Source organism: Chanos chanos, chromosome 13, assembly GCF_902362185.1.
Source record: "Chanos chanos chromosome 13, fChaCha1.1, whole genome shotgun sequence".
In the NCBI taxonomy this organism is placed as follows: domain Eukaryota; kingdom Metazoa; phylum Chordata; class Actinopteri; order Gonorynchiformes; family Chanidae; genus Chanos; species Chanos chanos.
In genome coordinates, this window is record NC_044507.1 from 6,664,265 (window position 1) to 6,690,758 (window position 26,494).

Genomic DNA, 26,494 nt, shown 5'->3' on the forward strand with positions numbered 1-26,494 from the left:
GCTCTTCATCACTTACTACCAGTAAGAGAGAGAGACAGAGTATTTTGGGGATAAAGCCAGTCATTGAAGTGCGTGCGTGCGTATGTGTAATTAACTTTGTTTGGACTGCTAGGTCACAGAAGAGATGTGTTCAGCTTGATCGGCAGGACTCTCCCGCTGAACCTATCATCAAACTTCCCCCTCAGCTCCGGCCTCTGAGATGGAACCCAGATTAATGTACTGCCAAAATGACCGTTGACCTCTCTCTCTCTTTTTCCTGCCTTGACCCTTTGACCTCCAGAGGGGCTGTCGAGCCTAATCCCGGCATAATCAATAGCCGAAGGGCCAACCTTTCAGTAAGGTTGTCTTTAAAAGACGTCTGGGGCAGCAGCAGAGAAAGGGGGGAGGGGGCTGATCTTTTGGGAGGCAGTGGTCAATGAAATGTCAGGTGAAAGCCACCCCTCCTTTTGTCTGTGTTAATCTTGATTGATTATCACTTCAGGCAAAGGCAAGACCCCGTCTTCTTATTTATGTTAAGCCCACGGTGCAGTGTCGACCTCTCTGAAGACCCTGTTTTAAGCAGCCAGTGACATCCATGCAACTTCTCTCTGATGGTGGAGGCAACGCTGGGGTGGGTTAGCTGTTAGCCAGAGTCTCTGTCACAGAACAAAGCTTTTCTTTGTGGTCTGGACAGAGTTGGAGGCTTTGAGCAGAGCTGGAGGGACCGCAGGCTGATCTTGTGAGTCCTCAGGCCTGAACACTCTCGCTTCTTCACTGTTCCTGGAGGGGGGGGGAAACTGGAGATGAGGGTACGGTTCCAGCCACGGATGTGTGTGGGGCGCTTCCGAATAAAAGCCTATTTACAGATAGAGATCTGTCTGGCATAAGCCTCTCCTCCGTCTGTCGCCAGAGCATACACACACACACACACACACACACACACACACGCAGAGGCAGTTAGTCAAAGCCTTTTTTGAAATGCTAAAATCTCTGTTCTTGGATTTCTCCCCGATTTCTCAGATTTCTCTTCTGTGCTCTGTTAACGTGTCTCCAGCAGCCAGGTCATGCTCCAGAAATCCATGATGCGGGGACGAATTTTGGCACGCGGAGTCTGTTCCTTGTAATTGTCTTTATTTCTTGTAAGAAATATGCCCTGAGCTACGACTGTCAGTGAAGTCAGATCAGTGCTGGTATAAAGACATTACCATTACTTTCTAATGAAGAACATTCTGGAATGTACAGTATTTTTCATAAAATCGATCAAAATGATTTTACATTTATCAGAAAAGTCTATTTAAATGTATTTGATAGTACTTTAATACCTCTCCTTGTGTCTAAGCTGTATCTGGTGACCCGTGTGAGTTCAGTGTCATCTGTGTTCCCCCTCGGGCTGTCCCTCACCCATTGACCCGCGGGCTCACTGTCCTCAGCACCATCTCTCAGCATGGTGCCCCCCCCCCCCCTTGCCACCCCCTCCATGTCGTGAGTGTTTCCTCCGGCACTAACAGCTGTACCTGCAGATGTCCGGTGGTCATCCGAATGAATTATTCAGCACTTTTTACATCTCTGTTTTTAACATCAGATTTAGCGTTAATCCCACTCATTACCAAAAAAAAAAAAAATGCCCTTCACATACAGATTGGTGCTCAGTGAGTGGGAAGTTCCACCAAATTGCATTTTCTACATCTAATTTTCTGCTGATTTCATTGTGAAACCATGGGTAGTTGTCAGCTCCCCTGCTTTGAGAATTGGAGGAGACGCTGCTGTTTTAGGCAGAGAACGCTGTCACGCATCGCCTCTATGTAGGTCTTTGTTTTCCAGGTTAGAATGAGAAAGCGCTCCGTTCCTTCCCGCTGTGTCTCCCTGTGGACCTGGCTCATTTTTCGAAAAAAGCTTTGAGGAACAGCACTGACAGCAGCAGCAGCAGCAGCGTGAGGGCTTCGTTCTGCCTACACGAGAAGAGTTACTCAAGGACGGGAGAGCGGAGAGCACTGAAAATAGACTATGTGCTTGACACTGTGTTCTGGACTGAAGTGCTTTGCTCTTTCTCGTATACCCAGTTGGAGCGTTGCTCCTTTTAACAGGAGGAGATAGCCCCGCGGCAGTCAGGAAAAGGGAACGCGGGCCGCTGCCGTGCGTAACAGTAAAAACGTATCGACGTCGAGCCTGAATGGGGAAAACTCCCCCATTTTGTGAGTGTGGCTCGTTTTTGAAAGAACCTTCCGGAACATTAACCTCGTGATGTGTTGACAAACAAGAGTTATCCAATCTGAGCGAGATATCTTATTTAGAGTAGCGTATTTGATTGTTCTTCCTGTCTGCGTTGGTTTGCTCCGGGAGCTCTGGTTTCCTCCCACAGTCTGGTTTCCTCCCACAGTCCCACAGACACTAAATTGCCCCTAGGTATGAATGTGTGTGTAAGTGTGTTTGTCCGTGTGTCTGCCCTGCCCTCCGATGGACTGGCGACCTGTCCAGGGTGTTTCCCTGCCTTTCACCCTCTGCACGCCGGGATAGGCTCCAGCACCCCCCTGCGACCCTAATTAGGATAAGCAGTGAAAATGAGTGAGTGAGTGAGTGAGTATTGAACTGTCACTGTTTGGAATGTTCCAGATGCACTTAGTGCTTACAGCTTAAAGATGGACATTCAGATATAGAGAGTAGTCTGGGAGGAATTATGGTGACCGTTTTGTCTCTTGTTCATATTAACTGGAGCCTTCTGTTTTGCAGAGCTCTTGACCATTTTTGTCGGTCCTCTGTGACGAGATGGGATCATAAAGTTTGCGTGTACGTGTGCCTGTGCTTTACTCTAGGCTCGTACATCATACCTTTTTAATCAGGGCGCATCAAGGAACCCGCTGTCCCGCCTCTGGGATCGTATGATTTGTTGTGTTTAATGAAGTGACAGCGCGGTGATGAATGGTCACCTGGCCCCCATCACACGTGCTGCCGGAGAGCGGAGGCCTGACTGGATGAGCTGTGCAGGGGGAGAAGGAGATGGCAGCTGTGCTGATTAATGATTCGGAGTAGGCTGCACCTGCGGAAAAGTCCCAGACACGACACACGCTCTAAAGCGAACCAGTCAAAAGGGCACGTTGGCCCCCCTACCCCCACCTCAAAGTACGCGGCAGAAAACCAGTACGTCCGGTACTCGGGGTTTTGTATGAACAATGCAACGGAGGAGGCGTCTGGGGAATAATTTACTATAGCAATAAAAGCAGTCAATGCGGTATTTGTTGATATGAAACACCGCCCTGCCCGAAAGAAAAGTAACTGTTTGTCGTGTGAAGGCTTCGGTTCTATGGAAGGAATTGCTTTGCTAACTATTTACTGAAGTTACTGAAGTGCCCCCACCCCCCCCCCCCCCCATTACCCCCTTCCACAGATCCATGGGAAAAGTGAAGAGAGGAGAAAAGACTGTGAAATGCCCATAGGGCAGAGCGGCTGTAGATAAAGAGGATGTGGGTTTTCTGTCACTTCCCATATGTTGCCCTCCGCTGTAATTACTTGGGAATCTGGCCTTTCTGAACTTTTGGCTGCATCCTCTTCTGGAGATCTGAGCTCCAGTTTAGAGAGAAAGAGGGAGAGAGAGAGGGGCGGAGGTGATAACGTTAACTCGTTTTGCCTGCAGGGACACCTGCCTTTGTACTGCTCTGCATACCGAACGTCTTGGTTTTCACATCGAACACTTTTCTGAGAAGTGTAGTGCGAGCTACCAGTGAGAGGACAACGTAGCTGATGAGGCCTGAGGCTAAAAACAGAAATGTTCGCTCCAAAGTGCAGAGAACGGCCCAAGTAAAACAATATTGCATCCTCTCGGCTCAGTTTACAGAAAGGAATGAAGTAAGTGAGTAAGATCAAGAAAGTGTTCTTTGTAATCTAAACCTATCACTATCGTCCTGATCAGCATATACCCCTTTACAAAAAGCCTGCTTTTTAAAGCTACATAAGGTAAATAAGGGCAGTTTCCTCTTGCCTTGTGAGGCATCTTTGTGCTGCGTGCTAACCTGGCTGGCTGGTAGCCCATGGTCCCCCACCCTTCTCAACCCAAACCTCAAATGGGGGGTCGTCATGGCCAAATTCTGAAGGTCGCTCCCGCCGCTACCCTCTGCAGGACTTAGGCGAGGAATGTCTGTAAATATTTGCACATGCTGTGAGCTACGCTACCTGAACGGTTCTCTCTCTCTACTGTCCTTATCAGAGCGAATACCTACTGTCCCCTACGGCACAGGGGTCACTGCTGCCCAGGCACCTCTGTTTTAGGCTCTAGAGGTTCATCCGTATTTAGAGACCGATTTGTATTCGGTTTGATAAATAGTGACATCGTGGCTTCCAGGATTTCTGTTTTTGGACAGTTCGTAGTTGAAAGCAGTTTCCGGTAAGTTTCCCAGAGCAGTTTCCGAGGTAGCGGTGGTATTTAGCCGATATGAGTCACTGTAAAAACCAGTGTCTGGTGAGTAAGTTGCTGTGTCATTAGTCTAAGGGAACACACACACACACACACACACACACACACACACACCGCTTGCCCATGTTATGATGGGAAACTGGCACACATCACTACATTCCATGTGTGTGCTGCCGGCAGCCACTCCACCCCCCCCCCCCCCCCCCCTTCCCTTCCTACATCCCAGCCTCATTCGTCAGCACAGCAAGTCATTAACAAGCTTATGAAGTAGTCATTAAAGATTAATGTGCATCAGATTTTCACACCAAAGAACATCCAGTCTGTGTATGTCTTTGACTGGAATTTAGCCATCTCCTTTGAAGCTTCTCTCTTGGCAAAATATCAGAGATAATCTTATGTGTCTGACCCTACACCTTGTTTGCTTTTGTATAAAACACACGTCTGGAGTTTGATATCTAACTGATTAGAACGTGGTCTACTAGGAGAATAGGCGTTTATCATGGTTATAGTGAAACTCATTCAATGTTGTAGATGTTATTATCAGACTAAAGTCATTGCTGTGTTAAGATGGCAGAGCAGCTGTTGTTTTGCATAATGCGAAAGCAAACATTTTGATTTTCATTGTTTTTAGCTCTGCCAGGAATAATGGATTTTGAACAGTGATTTGGCACTGTGAAGTTCCACTCCCCCTCAAACTCAGCGTTGTTTATTATGTAAATATTATATATATATATATATATTTTTTTTGTTGTTTTTGTTTTTTTTTTGCTGTCTGAAAAAGAAGAGCTCTTTGCACTAACCCAATGTTCATCAAAATTCAGCTGCTGTTTGCACAAATAGCCACAAACATGGTATTAATAGGTCAGGCATATAAAGGAGAGTGTGTGAGTGTGTGTGTGTTTGTTTGTTTGTGTGTGTGTGTGTGTGTGTGTGTGTGGTTTATTTTCTTGTCGTCCTACAGCCGAAATATCCCTAGTACAGTATAAATATCTTTCAGAACCTACTGGGGATATTTTGAGTTTTTTGAAGATAAAGATAAGGATATTCTTGTTAAACCAAAATGTGCTACATCATTACTTTGGTTATGGTTAAGTCATTAATCATTAGTTATAATAAGATGGTCAATGGACAGTCTTCACTAAGGATATAAAGACAAGCATGTCTATGTGCTATCTTTCTGTGAGGGAAAACAAACTAGATATCTGTGTATGTGTGTGTCTGTGTGTGTCTGTGTGTCTCTGTCTGTGTGTCTGTCCTCTGAAAATCCAGCTGCGCTTTTGCCTGCATGTCCTTCTCCAGCTGTTCCTTTGAGATAAGAAGTTTCTTTCTGTTCACCCCAGTCCTCAAAAAAAAAGCAAGGCCCTCCACAACCTAGTCTAAGACAAACTTTCCTTTTGATTACTACTATACGACATCAGAGCATCTACACAATCTCCTTACTCACTGAGGGTTTTTTTTTTTTTTTTTTTTTTTTTTTAGGATATCCTTTGTTTGTAATTGTATGGCCGAGGACAGGAATAGTGTGTGTGGAGGGGGTGGTTGTCTTTTGGGTTTCGTAAAGGCCTTTATTTGAGCTTGTATAGTGGGGCAGGATGAAGTCTAAGATTTACTGTGCTGAGAAGTGAATCCATGTGCTGAAGGCTTTGTGAACAGCTCACAGAAAATCCTACTGTTAACGGGGAAAGATGCATGGACATGATTCGACATGACACAATGCTGCATTCCATCCATTGCCTTTTTCACATGCCCAATGGGAGTGAAAAAAAAACCCAACCCTGGATAAACCACCTTTTATCCAGCCAGGTTACTCCATCTTACTCTGTCCTGTTCATCAGTTTAACTGGTATAGAACTTCTTAAATTACTACTTTAAACTTTGCATAGTAGTTCTGAAGATATTTGTAACTTCATCTTTTTGTCCAATGTGTTCGGAAAGATTATCGATAATATGTAATGCAACTGAGTTTTGACCGTCAGTGATTGATAGGATATTGATTAATCTAGTTTAAAAAAAAAAACATCTCATTGTAATGATAACCCCCTTTGTAACAGCCGTTAGCTTGTCATGAATGTAATGAGAGGACTTGGTTTGCGCAAGGCCCTTCCACTGTCTGTCCTGCCCTGGGGGCTAAGAGGGCTAGGTTATTCCTCAGACTCTCTCATTTTACCTTTCATTACTTCCCTCCTACATTTTGAATCCTTCTCCCTCAGGGCTAGCGTAGCATAGCGGATATGCTAAGACAGCAGGCCACATCTTGAATCTGAGCTCTATCCTTCTTGGGTTACTCTTTTCCTTTTCAAAGAGACACCAGCCACACATAATGAGGTTCGGGATCAGGGTATTGGGGGGGGGGGCTGGAAAAGAGGTGTTTTTTTCTTTGCTCTTTAGCGTTCAGAGGACACAGTACAAACCATGAAGGAATGGGTAAGCATCTCCCATGTGGCTCTGTGGTATTCCTACGCTGAAGTATCCTCAGAAGTTCATCAGACGTCTCGCTGAGCGGTTTGGTGGGGGTTTTCTGTCCAACACACACATGTGCTGTCCGGCTGTGCATTTCTGGATAATTATAGTCCATCTCTAACTTTGATGCCGGTGCCTCTCAAAACTATTCTGCCTCACGATATGTCTCACTATAAAATCACAATCAACATAGTACATTGTACATAGCACTTTCTGAACATTTAAAATAAATCCCGTTTAAAATTATGTGGATATTAGGCCTAATTAGCGTTAAAATTGCTTTGTGGAAATTTTGTTTTAATTACTCTAAAGAGTATGTGTAGTTATCAGATCATCATCATAAGAAAAGGACCATAAAATATAATGCATGATAACTTTTTATGATACATCATGCTTCATAGACAGTATCATGCTCATAAAAATAGCATTGTAGAGTCTTGTGCAAGTGTGCTTTAAGTGGTACCAAACCTTGTGTTTTTGCCAAAGGAAACTGCACAGAATCGAGAAGCCTATAAGTTTGTGGAATGCCAAACGCTCTGATTGCCATTCAGTCGTCTGTACGCAGTGTTTGTGACTCCCGTTCCCTGCTATTTTATTACCTTTATTTTTATTTTTTTTATATCTTTCTCATTGCCGTCTACCCGTTGCTCCTGGAAAACGAAACATCTCACAATGTCTTGTTCTTTAATACGCTTCTCTTCAAGAATTAGGCTATCTGTGGTTGCACACTCCAGTTGCTAATGTGTTTACGGAGAAAACCCACTCTGTGGGAAATGAGTTACCATGGAGATATCTACGTCCCTTGTTGATAGAGTACTGTTTCAAAGGTATATAACTCAGTGAAGGGTTCTGCCCTCAGGGAGAAGGCTATTCCCTTTGTTTTGAATCATATGAGGGCCTGTCACTTTATGGCTTCGAGACTCATATTCGGTATGGAGGATATGGAATTTTATATGTGCCTTCAGGTTATGTGAACAAACAGCTAGATATACTGTCCCCTCTGTCTCCAGACTGCTAGTGTCTCTGCTTGTGAAGAACTGCTTTTGTTTTTACTACAATATCCTTTTTCGATTATGTTACAGAGAAATGGCTTGAAAAATACAACTGGTTTTGAATAACTGCCTCTGGAAAAAGAAGAAGGAAAAAAAAAAAACCTCAAAACAATAACTGACCATAAATGGATGAAGAAAATGATTGGCAGAGAGTTGCATTATTGCTTTTAGAGGTAATTCGATTAAATCAGATGCGTCTCTTAGAAAGCTTTCGAGTTCTACAATCTCTTAAAAGTCACTGAGAGAATTAGCCACCCAGATCATATTAAGCGGCTGAAACCATTCAACGTCCAAGAGGAGAGAGCTCCCACACCAGGCACCAAGGGAGGAATTGCTGTGGATGTTTATGAAGATTGAACATGTAATAAAATATGTAATAAGGAAAATGAATGGCATTTTTCAAAGGGAGCAAGTTTTCTCTGAACTGCCAACACATCTATTAGTTAGCAAGCACTTCAACCCCTACAAACGAACACAGCCCAGTTCTGGGAAACTTTATCATATTAGTAAAAAGCTGTCAACCTTGTAGTCATGTTGCACAACACAGGACCTCCTCCCTATAAATGAGTATGGAGCGTTTCCATGGTGATGGGTTAATAGAACGCTAAGGAGATGGCCAACCATAGATAGGTCGTGTGAGGGGGCTAATTCTGGATTCTTGATTCAAGAATATAGCTCATTCATGGTCAATGCTTGTTTTATGATGCTCCTTAGTGAGGGAGATATTTACCTGGGATTCCAAGGAGACGATCTGTTTAACTCTAGTCAAAGACATCTGGATTCAGAATTTTGTTCTCTTTCACTGTGTAATTTTCACCATGATTACCCAACGTATCTATCTCCTAAGGATGGTAATATTCACTGATTTGCATCGGTGCACTTCCATAAAAGTTCACGATGTGATTGCCCACAATTAAAAAAGTGTGCACCAGATACAATTTTGGATGAATTTGGGATGCATAGTTTCTAACATCTTTACATCGGTAAAATCTGATTTATTTACATATAATTAGTAGCAGAGGCCCCATGCCTTTATTATTTAGAAATGTGACCTATAATTTTTGACCAATAATATTATATTTAGAGTGATTCCTCCTCTCTAAACTGTTTCTCAAGCACGCTCTCTCTTCCCCAGTGCTTCAGTGGCCAATTCCCGTCAAGTCTCTCGGCCAAGTCTCGCGCGAAAAGGCCTGTTTGTCCAAGGGCTAAGTGTTTTTCAGAAGTCAAAAAGACACAGCATAAATGAAATGCTTACTGAGTTGCAATACTAGAGGAGCAAATATGTGAACTAAAACTGGCACTTTTCAGTGAATTTATGAATTGCTATTCTGCTTAAGAAGAGCCAAAGAAATAAAATCAAACTATCTGTACTATATTGAATTGCATAGCATCATATTCTTTTGCATTGCATCGTGTCACATCGAATTGCATTGTGTTAAATCAAATCGTGTCGAATCGCACTGCATCGCAATAGGGGTGAATCATATCGTATCGCATTAGCAGCTGCTTCATTTGTATCTTTAATGTATCGGATCGTTGACAATGCATCGAGATGTGTATCGCATTGGCCTCAGTGATGGAGATGCATGTCCCAACTATCTTCATCAACTACATCACCAACATGTCTTGTTAAACTGTTAGTCCTAGTTTACTCGTGTCAAACGCAGTAGAGAAATCACCTTGCCTTCTGTGATTAGACATTTATCAGTTGAAATAGTCAAACGAGTCCCTCCTGTATGCAAATTTTGCTATAACATAAACAAAGATAACTGAATTCGGGGGACGTTTTACAAAGACTTTGATGTGAGGCCCTGTTGAGCTAAGTAGAGAGGCTTATCTTGACACCTCCTCACCCGTCAGTGTTCTAGCCCAGACTCCCTGTAGTCTCAGTATCCAGACTGTCAGATCGAGCTAAGCTCAGCTCAGCTCAGCCAATGGCCTGGGGTCCTCCACAGGCTGCACATCACCCTGCCAGGGCGCCAGGGAGTGGACAGGGACTGCTGATCCGCCCTGACCCGGCTGTCCAGAGAGCAGTGGAGGGAAACCAGAGAGAGAGAGAGAGAGACAGAGAGAGAGAGCACTCCTACCTGTCAGCAGCACCCTCTATCTGGGCTTGTACTGATTCATTGCATGTTGTACTCTGTTCTGCGCACACACAATAGCTGTGTGTCTGTGTGACTATGTGTGTGTGTGTGTGACACAGACACAGTTGTCCTGATATGTATCTCTGGGCTCACCTACACAAATGTTAATGTGTGTGTGTGTGTGTGTGTGTGTGTGTGTGAGAGAGAGAGAGAGATGGATTTAAAAGTAACTCATAAATGAGAGGCTAAGATGAGTATGTGGAGCATAGTAGTCCAGTAATGAACTGCACTCTGTAGCTCATTAAATGGTCTGTGTGAGTGTACTGGAGGTTCCTCACCATGCTGTAAAATGGGATCATATGAGTGTCATGGGTGAGAGGAGGAAGCAGATGTGTTGAAGAATTAGGTGTGCAGATAAGCTTTATGTCTGTATGAATGGACCACACTATAATACAGTACAGACACACACTGTGTCGTGCCTATGGACATTACATTTCAGTTTTTGATTCAGTTGAATTGAGCTGAATACAGATGATGGAGCCAGAAGCACTTCACAGGCTGAATGTCATCTTGGCTTAGATTACTAGACAGCCCTCATTTGCAGTTATGGGAAACAGGTTCAAATACAGTGTTAAGTGTGGAAACGGTTGGTACCACTGCATATATTTGTGTGTGTTTGTTGAGGCTTTGTTTTGATAGACTGTCAGAGCTACATAGGAGTAGAAGTAGACCACTCTGTTTACTCCTGCCACACTCTGTTTTGTGTATATGCGTCAGTGAATAGGTAGTGTTTTAGAGGTATACAAGTGTGTGTGTGTGTGTGTGTGAGTGGGTTGCATTGTGTATAGAGTGCGTATGGAGAATCTCTGGCATTCAGTACCCTGTCTGTGAGTAGTTCCTCAGAACCACGCAGGTGTGTTTGTGTGGGCAGCTTTGCGTGTGGTCCCCCAGGCCTGTCAACCTTCTCAGAGGGCCCCTCAGGCGCTGAGTGCAACTGTAGAGACTTTTCCAACTAGTTCTGACTTCAAACACTCACGCACACATGACTTCAGGGCATTTTAAACCACCGCTGCAGTTCCGTAATCATCATTGAAGTGGTTGTCTAGAATTTCTTTCTTTTTTTTTTTTTTTTTTTTAACTTTCTAAACTGAAGCATCTTTTTGATCTGCAAGTTATGGTGTGGATACATGGCTGTTTGAATGAAGGCTAACGTTGAGAGTTGTTTATGGTGTGTGTTAACTTCTCAGATGTTTGGAAAACCCCAACTGGTTGCTTAAGGGAGCTTCACCCGCTTCTGTGCATCAACCTTCTCTCAAAGTTTTTTTTTTTTTTTGACGTTAGCGCTTCAAATCCTTCACTTCACAAGATAGGCATGTCCCAGCAGGGTTTTTTTTTTTCTTCAAGGGGTCAGAAATCTGAGGTGTTTACTTGGTATGAAACCCGATTCCTGGTCTCCTTTCTCTTGAATACTTTGGTATTCCTGAACAAAAGAACAAAACCAGTCCTGTGTCATCTTGCCACAAAGAACTGAAAAGGTAAAAATTGTTTTGAAGACCGTCCGTCTTTGCCGTGAAGCCGCCGCCGCTGCCGCCCACACTAAAAGCATGAAAACAGGGCCTGAATATCTTTTTTGCATTTCTGAAGATGCACACCCCCTTTCCTTGGGCATCCAGAGCAGGTGGAGAGGAGAAAGTTAGACCAGACCAGAAAGTAGACCAGACTCTGTGCACAAACCTCCACCTGTACCTGTTTCTCAGCCCTTGGTCATTCAAGGATAGTCATACTTTTTTTTTTTTTTTTTTTTCCTAATCCCTGATAGCTGAGATATTTCTGTCTTGTCCTAATTTTGTTCTGAAATAGACTAAAGGAGAGCCATTCGGCTTTGACCCTTGTTTCCAGAAGTTGCGCTGCCTGCTGCTTTTGCCTTCTATTTAGGGACCCTCTAATTAGGTCTGTGCACTTCTTGGCATATTAGCGATTCAACAGAAATAAAAACCGGACACACTTTTGTGGAACTCCGCACAGGCCTGATCTGAATGGTTCTGGAGTAAACCAGAACTGCTCCGGTAGGGCCCTCCCAGTCAGTCAGCGTTAAACTGAACTTAAGTAATGCGTTTAAACTGGAGGTCACCTCGGATCCAGCGCGGGTCTACAGGCCTGAGATTTCAGACTGTATCTCCCCCATCAGTCTGCCCTCAGCAGGGCTCTGTATTTTAACGCTGGCTCTGGCTAAGGAACAGAACACAGACGCCTTATCCAAAGCACACAGGCCCTCTGGACATTATACACAGCAGCTGAATAAACACACTTTCCCCCCCTCCTTTTTAACAGCGTGCTTACTTCTCCCCCGTCTCTCTCCTTCTATCATTCCGCTCCTTTATTTGGGTTGGATTTGACCGATGGCCCTCATGGGCCACCGTAATTATACTCCGTGATTGATTGATCGCCCCACACGTCTGCCTGCTTTGGCTGCCGTGTGTTCTCGGGGAAGGTTTCCATAGAAACCGCAGAGTGTTGGACCGTATGCCACTGGAACTAAAACGACCTGATACCGATAGGGTTCAACAGATGCTATTTCTCGTAATTTTCCGTATTTATTACACCCCCCCCCGTCATGTCATTACATTCATTAGTAGAACAGCCAGCTTGTATTAGGCAGTGACTGTGTCTACAGCTGAAGCCTATGGTAACATGCCATTGAAAAAAAAACAGAACGAACCTTTCATTCACTTGACACATATCACCACCAACGCTCATTCGGTAGCAGTCCAGCAGTCCACATATAGCCATGTTACAAAGGGTGAGGACTGAAAATAAGGTCAGAAGAGTTCACGAGATGATGTGTTTCTGATTCAGTCTTGTCAGTGTCGCCCCTATTGTCGTACACAAGAGGAAGGAAGTCTGTTTCTCTAGGTCAGACGCTCACCGTCTCACAACGCCTAGGAGTCTGACCCACAGAGACAAACGCATGCATGTGGAACTGCCCTTCCTGTAGTGTGTGTGTGTGTGTAGGCACTACAGGAAGTGGTAAAAGGCTAATCACTGGAAAGCCCACTCTAGTCAGTATTTAAAGTGATAAATAAACACAGCTGCTCCAGCTGCTGATAAGTCAGAGAAGAATTTTGCATCATGCATTTCCACCCCACTGTCTTTACCTTGGCAAATTTCATTGAAAAGAATTATTAAGAAGAAAAAAATGTAAACAAGATGAAGTTAAGAGCGCCCCAGGATCACTTTTCCGTACGAGATTTACCAATAAGTAGAATAGTTCTACTTTTGTAATGAAGTAGTTTCTCTTGCTCCAGTAACATTGACTTAGGGGCACTGAAACAGGGGTTTCTGGTTCATTGTACTGTGTAGGCAGGGCTTACCTGACCAGGTTTGATTGCAGCGCAAAGGGGACAACACCCATTTTATGTAAAGTGAAGTATTGTGGTTTGGCAGTATTTTTGAAATTTCAAACACACGGTAGATATTTTCATGTTGAAGTGAAAACCCCATAAGGAGTTGGGCTGTGTTTGGTTTGGAAAATGCTTTTTGTAGTGATGAAGCCCAGCTATTGGCAAGCAGAGATCGAACATACCAAATAACCATACCAGCCATTCTTCCTCTCCAGTTAGTTTTGTTTCAATCTGAAAGATGTAATCTTTCACAAAGTCTTTCACTGCTTTAACCCCCCCTAAACATTATTTGTTCAGAACATTTACTAGTCTGGAAAAGTCATTCTTCTCTTATTCTGTTTTGCCTATAAAGTCATGTATGTTCTTATAGATATCCTCTCCTGTTCGTGAACATTCACTGCCATATATTTCATGAGGAGCCGTCTGCGTTAAGTCTGTTTTAGCACCAGATGACATTTTGGGTTACTGGACTGAGTTACGTCCCGTAAGTCTAAACTCACATGCCAAAGTCACAGTGAATCACTGGAATCGTTGCATAACTGTACAGAATGATGTCAGCTCTCTGGAGCTCTCTTCAGGGGCATGACCCTGTGTTTTGGTTACCATCACCAGCCTTAGCTAGGCAGTCAGAGATGTCTATCTACAGGCAAAACAAAACAACAACCAAAAAAGTTGAAACAAATTGTTTCTAAATGAATTATTTCTCCTCATTGTCTTGTGTCCATGACAACACTGGATCAGGAGAGCGTTGTCAGCCACGAGTTGCGTGCAGCGGGAAAGTGCGCCGTCGACAGGGCGCGAGTTATTTTCCGTAAGGAGGTGACCTGTGAGAGGCGGAAAGCAGCCTAATCCGCTCCGTGAGCTGACAGAGGTGCAGGGTTGATGAAGCGCTGAGGGAAGCGACCCGGCGGAATGGAGCTGGTAAAAATCAATCTCGCCACGGGCGATCACGTTGCACGCATCTGGGGTTCCTGAGGCCCGGCGTACAGCAGCGAAAGCTGAATGACATTTTCCAGCTGCGCTCAACTACACTGAGCAATGATATTCCCGGGCCGTTGTCCGCTGGCCAGGCGCGTCGCCTTGGCAACCAAAGCAGGTGTGATAGGTGGCAAGGAGAGTTCCATTTTCTTCAAAAAAAAAAAAAAAATAACCCTCTGAGATGCTCTGAGACGTAGGTTACTGGATATTGTAATATCACCACGTCCCAACGAATCCCAGCCGTACAAGCGATGGCTGCTTTCCACAAGAGTCAGAAAGTCTCATCCCACAAATACCATAAATTTTAGTCTGAATTAAGAAGATTACAATTGCACTTAGATTAGATGATTCCCAGTTGCCTTAGAAGCTTGCCAAAAATAAGAGCTCCTAAAAGTCTTCGCAGAGTTACCTGTTAAACAGCTCGGTTTGTCGACGCTGAACGCGGTCAGCGTCTATGTAAATAGAGCTAGAATCCCCATTCAGTCATTATTTCTGTTCAGCAAGTAATATGAAAAGTATTCCCGCACTGAGAGTTAAAGCAGATGGTGGAATTAGACAGCCCGTCTACATTAACGGTGCCCTAGTGGCTCCTGTTTCTATTTCAGGTACCACTGATGAACGCCTTTACATGAACATCCTTGTACACTATGCCCCACATAGCTTTTTTGGCAAGCAGGCAAAGATAACGTGGGCCCAGTAGCAGCTATATCACGACCTGTGGCCCGGACCCGTAGAGCAGCAAGCATAGAAATGGCAGACGGAGAGAAATAAGTCAGGAGAACGTCCCGAGAGCCGAGCCGCTGATCTTATTCATTGAAAAAGGAAATTAGCTCAGCGACGTACGGCAATCCATTTAGCAAGCGTTTTGCTCTACTTTCCTGCCAGCGGGGCTAGCTTCTCCGTAATCGCATGTTAGTTTGCCTCTTCGGCGTGCAATCGCTTATCTCTACACTTCAGTGACAAGACACTTTTTCACACAGTAAACTGATCATGAATGGAGGTGTAGCTGTATGGTTGCTTCATGTTTTTTGCCAGATTTAAAGGGTTTTTTTGGAATTTTTTTTTTTGGGGGGGCAGGTATGTTGGTCTTTTTGTGTCGCTAGATGATGTCCAGAGATGAACAAAAAGCCTTTTGATCCAGCCACAAATGTTTAACTTATGTGTACCGATGCAGGACACATGTCCAGTTTGGCAACTTCTGTTTGAAGATAAAGAGACATGCCCTCCTCTGTTCTCCCTTACACTCCTTTCTGACGTTATGCCATCTGTGATGCTGATCAGCAGATCTTTGTTCACTGTAGACACTAGGAAAAGCTGCTGATTGGCTGGGCTCACGCAATGTTGACCTTTTTTTTTCTCCACCAAACCACTTTTTTTAGGATCGGGTCAGCGCCCAGGTGTGTTCATCTCTCTTCCTTTTTGAAGTGGATCACAGGGGGCTTTGATCAAGTATACACACACACACACACACACACACTTGAGTGCACTAGCTCTGCACAGATGTTTACCATCCTAATGACCTCACAGGTTGAGGAATGTTCTTTGTAGTCACTGAGGGTCATTTGATACTGTGGGGTAAAGTTAGGAGGGGACAGACTGATGAACATTACACTATTACAGTCTCTCTGAGGTAAAAGACCTCCTCACAAAAATTTTTTTTTGTCTTTTTTAATCAAAACAGAGACATAACATTATTAAAAATATGTGCTATTAAAAAAAAAAAAGTGTAATATTCCCAACCTGTTCGTCTGCTGGTTGAATAATAATCATCTCGCTGTGCAGGAATTTTCCATCAGGTCTTTGAGTATGGAGCAGAGATGTCTGGAGAATTAGAAAAAATATCAGTCGTTTGATCCAGAGTATCGTGTAATGCTGCCTATACTGCAGACTGATGTTTTGAGACGTCTGACTGAAGGATTAAACGTTGTTTCATTTATGCGTGTGTTTTCTTTTTTTTTTTTTTTTTGATCCTGAATATATCAGAAGAATGAATAAAGCATAGATCAAAGAGTAGCCTTCATCGAAGTGAGAAGTGCAGGCTTTTCAGAGGCCAGTTTTAGACTCTCTGTGTTCTGTTAGCCTGATACATTTCCTGTTGATCTCCTTATCTCGCTGAAGAAAGATCCATTCAAAAACTGTCATGTGGTTTTTATTTTCTTTTTAAGATTGTGATTTTTTTTTGTTTTGCTTTATTTAGATTTAAGTTTTACTCATCCCAAGACCTCATGAGATGATTAAGAGGCTAATCATTGATATGAACAGCGTAACGTAGCAGCTCATCTGATTGCCTGTGCTTCTGCATTAGCGTTGCGCGATATATTACGCGAGGTATCACCATCTTTATTCAGCAGAGAATGATTTAACTGTATTTCTGAAGTCTGGATAATCTGCTTGCATTTTCAATGTCTTGTCTTTCTAAGTGTTGAATCTGGAAGCATCACACAATCTTAGGTGCGCCCCCCCCCCCCCCCCCCCCCCCCCCCCCCGCCCCCCGAGTGTCACGACACATTCATCAGCTTACATTTGCAATTCTAGTATGTTCCTCTTCACTGGAAAGTGGCCTTTGATGTGTGAGACCGTCAAACATTAGTCGTCTTTTTACCTCTCCACCTCACAGCACTTCCATGGTCTCTACTCTTTCGGGCCTGTATTATCTCTCAATCGCTCATTTCAGATGACTTACGGCATCTCATGCTGTCGCAAATAACTTCTCTCGTGCAGTTAACGTATTTTATCTGTGCTATGGGATCAGAAGTGATTGATATTTGAATGAGGTTCTTATGCCTGTTTATGCTATTAAATCTTAATATTCATGTTGGATCACAGAAACGGGGTCGTGTAAGGGCCTCACGTTTTGAATAAAAGTCTTTTTTTTTTTTTTTTTTTTGGCCCTTTTCATCTGTGCTCGAGTTCTATTAAAACATGTCATTAATCTGTGACCTACTGCAGGAGGAAATGGCACAGCCAGATCTATCACATTATGGGAAATACATTAAACCTGGTCAGAGTCCCTGGGGACTGACCGGAGAGGCATTCGGCGCGTGCAGCTCATTGTGGGGGAACCGGGCTGTTTTGCGGAGGGCTGCAAATTTAATGAGCTCTAGTCGGTGTGACAGGTGAGCTGTCACATGGGTAAACTGGAGCTCATTTTGCTAAGAGAGCCCCCGTTTAATGGAGGAAGGCAGAGAGCTGTGGTGTTAACATGTGACTTTGGAACCCCTGAAGCGTGCACACAGAAACACACACTCACACATTCACAAATACACACACACACACACACACACACACGCATTCACAACAGCAAACATACATGCACACCCACAGACTCACTCTCATAAGCATACACACACACACACACACACACACACTGAGGAATGGAATATGGTAGAGGGCGGTGTTGTGAACTAGTAATTAGGTGATGGTCAGTATCCAAGCCCCATTCATCTGTGCCGCCCTGTGCCTTGACGAAGCACACAAAGTCCACCTGAGAGATCTGTATCACCTCTGCCTGTGCGCCACAGGAAACAGGCCTGGATGTCTGCACAGAGCGGCAGGCTGCTCTTATGCAGAGACAGCTGTCACATTACAGCGCTGGCTCTCTTTCTTGAGCCGTGCCTATCTGATCGCACGATAACTGGAGACACGTGAGCTACGCTGGACGGTGACATTTGCGACCGGCACCAGATCTCTCCCATCTCCAGCATTTGTTCTTGAGCTACACCATTAACCTGCACAAGGCACAGAAGAATCTGTTTGATTTTTGTTTTGTTTTGGGGTTTTTTTTTTTCCCCTGGCCTCCTGAGATCCACTGACAGTTTTCACATGTACGTGAGAGGATATTGATGAGTGTGTATTGATAACGTCCAGATCTACTGACTGAGACTCTTTTTCTGTTGTGTGAATGCAGAGATTCGAGCTCAGCTGGTGGAGCAGCAGAAATGTCTGGAACAGCAGACGGAGATGAGGGTGCAGCTCCTGCAGGACTTGCAGGATTTCTTCCGCAAGAAATCGGAGATTGAGATGGAGTACTCGCGCAACCTGGAGAAACTGGCCGAACGCTTCATGGCCAAGACCAGGAGCACCAAGGACCACCAACAGTATAAGTAAGTGTCTGTCTGTATATATATGTGTGTGTGTGTGAATGTTTCTATGGCTGAGAAAGCACCTTATCTCTCTATATACCTTATATCACGTCCCTCTCAATCTGACAGTATGTCTCATTTCCTGTTAAGGTTGGTGTCAGTAACTAGTTGAGGAGCCAAGGTGAATAGCCAGACATGATTCCTGTTGACATTCACATTCCATTGTGACTGTGAGTGATCAGTTTTGCATTTGAAGCGTAGATATTATTAAGACGCGAGGGAAACAGAACCGTTATCTTGTTTTTTCTGTTTATTGAACGTTAATTAATGTCACACCCGGATATTGAATTTTGATGTCAGACTGCTCATTTCCTCACTCCAGCTGAGTGAAACGAAATTTTGAAAAGTGGTTTCCACAAGATTTTTGAAAAATGTATTTATTCCTGTATGAATAAATAAACAGGGAGAATTGAAATGCAATATCCTGTGAGAGGGCAAGCATGACTGTTTGGCCTGATGCAAGAAATTCATATCCGCAATTTTATCTTTCTCCCAGACGTTTTTGATGTTCCTTTCGCACCTTTATAGTTTCTCCTCAGAAAAGAGTCAAAAGGCAAAAAAAAAAAAAAAGGTGCTTTCTGAACCAGCTTAACACTCGATTTTCCATCCCTTCCTCAGCAGTCAGACTGATGTAAAGCGTAGCAATGCATTTTGGAAAGTAAAGGTGAAGATGACTGTAACTTCTGTTTGATACGAACACTCCACATTATTTACTTTCTGAATTTCGCAACGTTCGTCCTAACACTATGACTGTGTTTTATAGCATTAATCGTTGCATGAAGATCTCCATAAACTGCGTTGACGTCATAGCGTTTCATATAGTGGTTTTCGATTCGCCGACAGTGGTGTGAAATAAGATGTTGCCTCCGACAAACATCTGTTATGTCACGGTCCACTGGAGACCATCACGGTTTTGCATTGCAAGACCAAACATCTCATGTGACTGTAGAAGCAGCCTGAGCAGTGTGTCCTTCCAAGTCCAATGAAATGCGATGACACATCAAGGAATGATTGGAGGTCCCCAGGCTTAGTGATAGTTCATCTTCTCATTTCACATATGGTCTAGCACAAGCTGTGTTTTTCTTTTTGTTTTCTTTTTGCCTTTTTTTTTTTTCGCCTGGCGTGATGAGTCACCTGGAATGTTGACATCCATTTAGAGCATGCATGCGGTCTCATTATGCCGTCGGAGTCTGCTTATGGAAAAGACCGGTAATTTGCATATTGTTTGAACTGGTGGAAGGAACAAAAATAAAACGAATGTTTGCCGTCCGCCTCTGCAAACAAGACGAGAGAGCGGCTGACTGGAGTCCGAATGGTTTTAGCAGCTGTGTGCACAGCTGGGGGTGGGGGTGGGGGGGGGAAGCGACGCCGCGGTCGTAGACCTCTGTGGTTTTAACACAGCTCGATGCAGAGTTCGGACCGCACGTTCACAGTGTAAACATTCAAACCCGGCTCAGGAGAACATCTCAGAAACTTCTTAATCCATCAGGAGATGCTCGGCTTCCGTGTCAAAGCAAACAGCTAACGTGCTTCACTCTCATATATATGTATTCGGGAAGAAAAAGAAAAGAAAAAAAAAGTTTGAGGGAATGACCAAACCTGAACTCTGAACATTTCGCAGGTTTTTGGTAGAGGATTAAAAGTTCTGTACGCAGTGCTTTTACTGAAACAGTGGAAGTTAAAGCCAGATTAGTCCCGCTGTGTGTGAGAAGCTGAATTAGCATTAAAATGAGATCTCAAATGGGACTGTAATTATCTGGCATTCCGGCACTAGAGAATACCATGGGCTCCGGCTTAGCAGCTCTGAGTGGAACATTCAGGGATTATCTGTTTGATATTGCAACAGGTCACATTATAAAGTCTTTACAGAGAATTTGGTTTAATCATTGGGCTTTTGAAAGGACTACAGGAAGGACCAGACCACAGCGGAGAAATCGGCACCTCTCCTGTCGCGAGCGCTTCTGCGAGTTAAACCTTTTTGTCCTGACACAAATGAGCGTGATGAAGCCCGCAGAGATCTGGACGAGGATTTGATTTGTCCCGGTGGGCATACGACATCAACCACGTTTCTCCCTAAAGTTGTCTTGGGACAAAAGACGAGATGTGCGTTTGTGAAGAAGACGTGATTTAGGCAGGCCGTGGAATTATAGCTACATCTCAAGGCAGGAAGTCAAATCAGTCTTTTTTTTTTCCATCCTGCTCCAGAGCAGGTTTGATGGTGAGTGGCTTCTTGCTCAGAAGCGTGATGTATTATACCTGGAAACACGCGACCGGGAGGGAACTGATGCGATCCCCGCCACAACAGTGGAAACGGAGCCCGGAGTGGGAATGTTTAGTATAAAGCTCTGACACTAAGCTTGAACATACAGCTGGTACTTCGCAGTGCGCGTATAGAGAAGGTTAAGTCAAGACTCCCTAGTGCTAATCTGTCAGCTGCACGTGGGCGATTTTAAATTTTTTTTTTTTTTGTGGTTGTTTGCACTTGTTTCATTTCCCCTGCGTGGTTACGTAAGGAAAGCACACCTTTTCATAATTCCCAAACGATGTTAGAGGTCTCTGGTAGCTGAAGAGAGTTATTCCTGTGTGAGAGGACACTGCTGCCTAGCGTCTCTCTCTTCCTCTTCCCCTTCCTCCTCCTCCTCCTCCTCCCTCGTTTCTCCTCCTCTCTTATGTGCTTGTCCACGTGGAGCACTTTTGTTTTGTTTCCAATACTGGACAAACACCATGAACACACACACACGCACACACACACACACAGTGTGTTAGCCAGATCAGCAGTGCTTTTGTGCTCTGTGGCCCTCTTTCTCCCACAGGGCCCTGTCACCACGGCGACACAGTGGCTCAGCTCCCAGCCCTTGGGTGTAAGGAGTGTCAGGCCAGCGTGTTCAGCAGTGGCTATTTACAGAGCTAACAGACATCTCATGGTGTTTATTCAGGGAGGGACACTGTGGTAGGGATGGGTGTAATTTAATTATGGCCGAAGTCTTTTTGTCACCCCCCCCGGGAACCTGTGAAAAGATACAACATTTCCATCAAATGTTTGTGCTTGGCCAGACCACCGACCACCGTCTTTTGGGCAGATACTGGTCGCTGTTACATTGCAGTGTTAAATATTAATAGTAAAAGGGATGTTTTTGTATGATTCGCTCAAATGATCCTTTGTCTGCTGGAGGGCCTCTGGACTGACTTGCTCTCCAAATGGTGATGCTGGTTGTTATATACACACTCACACATGCACACGCGCGTGTAAACACACACGCAGCGCACTGAGGTACTGAAGATCGGCCCTCTGTTACAGTGTGCACATGCCTTAGAGACAAAGCCCAGTAAAATCAATGTAGCGACAGTGTTTTTGTTTAGTGCATCATTTGTAATAGTCATGTGTTTGGGGAACAATAGATTGGTCTGTTTTACCCTGTCTGAGTGAACACAGATAAATAAACTGCTTAGACTGATGAAAAACCCGACATGATTTCTCCCTCAGTCTCTGTATTCCACTGACTGACTCATTCAGCTGAGCATTAGATAGATGGCATAGTATTTTGGGACAAAGCAGAAAATGTATTTAAAGGAACAAATAATTACTATGAATATATGCAGCGTTCAGTCTGCACAGGTTATGAGACCAGGAAGAAATTTGATAAGGAAAGATGTTATCAGCAGATATTAAAGGCTTTAACGACTGCCCCATAACTTGTAGGAATCTACATCTGCCCTCTATTCGAGGGTCCAATTATCTTCCAGTATGAAGAGGAACTAGCAAGACTCTTAATGGCTCTTCAAGTGAGTGGGCTCTGCTGAGACTGCAGCCTGAACAGTGAAAGTGTGTTTTTTTCCCAGAAGTCTTGGCACATTGTTCGCATCCTTCTTCTGTGCTGTCGTTTGCACAAGGAAACGGTTCTCTCGTTCCCTCCACTCTTCCCTTTCACTCTGTCCAACTGTCCTGACATGAGATTTCTGTCTCCACCTGAGGTTTTCCTCTGTTTCTCTCTCTCTCTCTCTCTCTCTCTCTCTCTCTCACTTTCTCTGTCTCTCTCTCTCTCTCTCACTCACGCACACACACACACGTGTATACACACACAAACACACACGCACACGTTTTTGACCTGCCTCCTAATTGCAGTACTGCAATTGTGGGCTAGAATGTCACTGAGTCCGTTTCCTTCCATTATATAGCGTATCAGACTCCCGGAGGTCACATATCTGCCAGTTCCCTTTTTGTGTGAGTGTCTGCCCAGTCTAGGCAGTGTGTGTTCCACCCAGCAGGTAGTCTCATTACTGGGAGCAGAGCCCAGTGTAACTGCCATCCATTTCTGAGGGACCACATTGTGAACATTGGAAAACCCTCCCCCTCACTTTTAGAGTAATCCATGAATAGCACTCAAGCTATTCCATTGCATTTCTTTTAAATTCAGTTTGTGTTGTAGCACTGAATCAAACTCCATAGGTTTTTTTATTTTTATTTTTTTTTTTAAATTAAGTTAAGATTGCTGCAATTGGTTGTCAGAGGAGTGGTGATGATTCTGATTGTTTTAAACTCTGTTGTGTTTGTGAAGGGAGTTATCCAGCCATGTTTTGTGTGTCACCATGAATGAAACTGTCTTCACTCACAGACCGGCTTCATCGCACTTTGACCCGGAGTGGGACCAGCCCAGTCCTCTCTGTCAGCTGAATCAGCCATCGAGCGGGCTTTTTAAAACACGTTTTTCCTGGTGAAGTTTTCTAACCCGTCTTTAGCCGCGGCTGAGGTCCAAAGCCCTGTTAGCTCAGTAAAGCGTCCCGTTTGGCTCATAGAGCGTGCACGGGCCAGAGCGCGGCCCACCACTCAGAGTAAATGGGCCACTTGGCTCTACAGCCTCCCCCCTGACTAAAATACCCTCCCACCCCTTCATTTCATAAAGAGATTATCTGGTTAATCAGATCATTTAGAAAAAGTAAATCTACTTTCAGAAGTCAGGATTTTCCAGTTTTAATACTCACGGCTCTCTTCACTTTTTTGGACTCCTGTTCGCATGTTTACTTAACGCCTAATCTGGATAAGTGAGAAACCTTGCTTCGTGACACACCTAGCTTTCTCCTCTGATTATATTAATGTCGGTTATCCCGTGTGTCAAAGGAGAGAAATGTGCTCACGTTGTACTGAGTGCAGTTTCTTCTCTCATATTTTGCTCTGCGAAGTTGCAACTTAAACAGCCGTTCCATTGTAAATGTATTTTTGTGCATGTGATCTCTTTCAGGGCACCTCTTAACACAATTGTAGCCCTTTGATTTGTTTGTGAGTCCTGCGTTTATTTTAAATGAAGAACTAGGGGAGAACTTGTGCACTCTGAATTGACATAGTCGGTGAAAAGGGATTTTCTGTAATTGCTTTTTGACAGAGAGGATACAGACCTGTCCTACGTGGCTGCCTTAGCTCTTTCTGCAATCGAAGTCAAACTCCTCTTCTCCACCCAGCAGGCACGCACTTCATATTGTGACCATGCGTCTCCTCCGTGCTTTCAGCTCAATTAGATTATCCATTTTATCCCGGCCCAGAGATGACTGCCTCTTAAATCCAGCACTTTTTTTTTTTTTTTTTTTTTTTTTAAATCTCTTGGGCTTGTTCGTGAAATGTTTCTCATCTCAAACCCTAACGGATCTCATCATTCTGCATGTGAGGTTGGTTTCCTGTTTTCCCGAATATCAGGGAGTTCACGAAAACATTAACCTTTTGTCTCAGCTGGCTTGGAGCCTCGTTTTTTTTTTCTTTCTTTTTATTTTTCATCTTATCTGTCTCTCCGTTCGTCACTTCCAGTGGATGTGAGAGAACGGTGCGGGTCAGAGACGAGTTGCCCGGGTAACAGACCGTCACCTGTAGTGCTGACAAGCGCTGCCTGTTTTCCACGCAGACCAGAGGGTATGAGCGGTGGAATGGAGGAGGTCCTCCATATGCTTCCTGACATTCCAGCACTTGGTCTGTTAGTCGGTTTTCCCTCTTGGCCGCTCAGCTCTGGAGCATCAGGAATGTTCCCAGTCAGAACGGCGGAAGTCCTGAGTTCAGTTCTGCCTACCCAGAACCAAACCAGCTCAGTAATCTACTCTAGAAAGTGTCACACAGAGAGAAACCAAAACAGTAATCTACTCTAGACAATGTCACACTGAGGGAAACCTGAAAAGTAATCTACTCTAGACAGTGTCACATGGAGAGAAACCAGAACAGTAATCTACTCTATATAGTGTCACACAGAGAGAAACCAGAACAGTAATCTACTCTAGACAGTGTCACATAGAGAGAATGCATACCTGAGCAGAGTGACAGGGTCATTTCTCTCTCTCTGTCTGTCTCTTTGTCTGTTTCTCTTTTTTCTCTTTCTCTCACTCTTGTATGTATAGACATACACACATGCACGCACATACGCACATAAACGCAAACCCACACACTGTATCTCGCGTCTTATTACAGGACACAGGTGCATGTGTCGTGTTTGTAGCAAAATTGAACAAAATCACTCGGTAGAAATATCTGCCCTCAAAAGAATTTGGAACTGGGCTAATTTCGGTTCTGACCCAGAATGTTGCCTCAACTCTGGCCTAGAAGTGTTGTTGATATATTCTGGAAACTTCCAGAAGTTGCTGGTCTTGTGCAGCGCTGAAGAATATGCATGCTGTCAAGTACTCGGAGACTTTTAACGGTATATAGGGCACTTATCATCTAGGGAAGGGTTGAAAAAAAAAAAACCCATCCTGTTAATGCTTGTGTGATGTGTGGGTTTATCCACTCAGAGAGCTCTTTCAACATCCTGGAAGGTGAAGAGAGTTGGAAGGACAGATCTGTCAGCTCCTACAGTCTTTGAGTACTGTGCACAGATGGCTCAGACAACCTGCAGAGAGGAAAGGTGATAGGCAACATGCCCTTCTCATTGTGACTGAGCATGGTTTAAATCTCTCTCTCTCTCTCTCTCTCTCTCTCTCTCTTATAGGAAAGACCAGAACCTGCTGTCTCCTGTAAACTGCTGGTACCTGTTGCTTAACCAGGTGCGGAGGGAGAGTAAAGACCACGCCACATTGAGTGACATCTACCTGAATAACGTCATTATGCGCTTCATGCAGATCAGCGAAGACTCCACACGTCTGCTCAAGAAGGTTAGACGTTCCCCTCCGTGCGTTTCTGACACGCTAAAGTCTTTAACTGAGCAATACACTGAAGGATAAAAAAAAGGTCGTAGTCCTTGAAGTTCAAGGTGACTAGATTTCCCAACACAGCAGCTCTGTATTTCCCCCTCCTCACAGTGCACTATCCCAGCACACCTACCATCTGTTACAAGTTAATGAATGTTAGATAAAACAGTACATGTTGCCAGAAATGAAGAGAAGGAAATGACATTTCAAACACCTCTCCACCTACCCTCTCCCCTCTCATCCACGTCGGCAAATCTCACTGGTTTTTGTTGGGTTTTTTTTGCTAAGTTTAATTTTGTATCTAAACTTTTTTTTTTTTTTTGAAACGAGATTCCATGTAAAAAAAAAAAACCCAAAGGCATTTGTAAAGCCCTATGTCTGATCTCAGGGTGTTTTTTGTTTTTGTTTTTGTGTTTTTTTTTTTACTTAGAGCTCACTACTTTAAGCACTCCCTGCACAGGCCTGATCTTCTAAAGAGTTACACAGGGATAAACCAGGATCCTTGTGCCCATATTTTTGTGGCACGAGATGTTTGTGCGAGAGTGTGTAATTCTCAGATTTATGAGGTGGGTCTGGCCATATGGTCCTCTGTTACTCGACTGTGGTTTGGTTCCCAAAAATCTCCTAAAAATGGAGCCCTAATCAGGGCTCCCCGCACTCATTTGATGTCTTGTGGCCCCCGTGACCGAGACGGCATCTGACTTTTTTTTTTTTTTTTTTTTTTATAGGGCACGCCACAAAAGGGGGGCAACTCCCAAAACAGATTATGTGCCTTTATTCACCGGAGTCACATGAGTTTACCGCAACACTAAATTACAAGGCTGAGATGTTTCAG

General features: G+C 44.1%; 1 protein-coding gene across 2 annotated transcripts in view; it reads left to right on the top strand.

Annotated features, from left to right (window-relative positions):
* srgap1a (SLIT-ROBO Rho GTPase activating protein 1a) overlaps positions 1–26,494 on the top strand; it is a 78,980-nt gene that overhangs the window by 7,784 nt on the left and 44,702 nt on the right. For both annotated transcript variants that reach the window (XM_030789932.1, XM_030789931.1), the window contains exons 2-3: positions 18,267–18,462; positions 25,461–25,623. In XM_030789932.1, the coding sequence (XP_030645792.1) occupies positions 18,267–18,462; positions 25,461–25,623 (359 nt within the window). The remainder of the gene's footprint in view (positions 1–18,266; positions 18,463–25,460; positions 25,624–26,494) is intronic.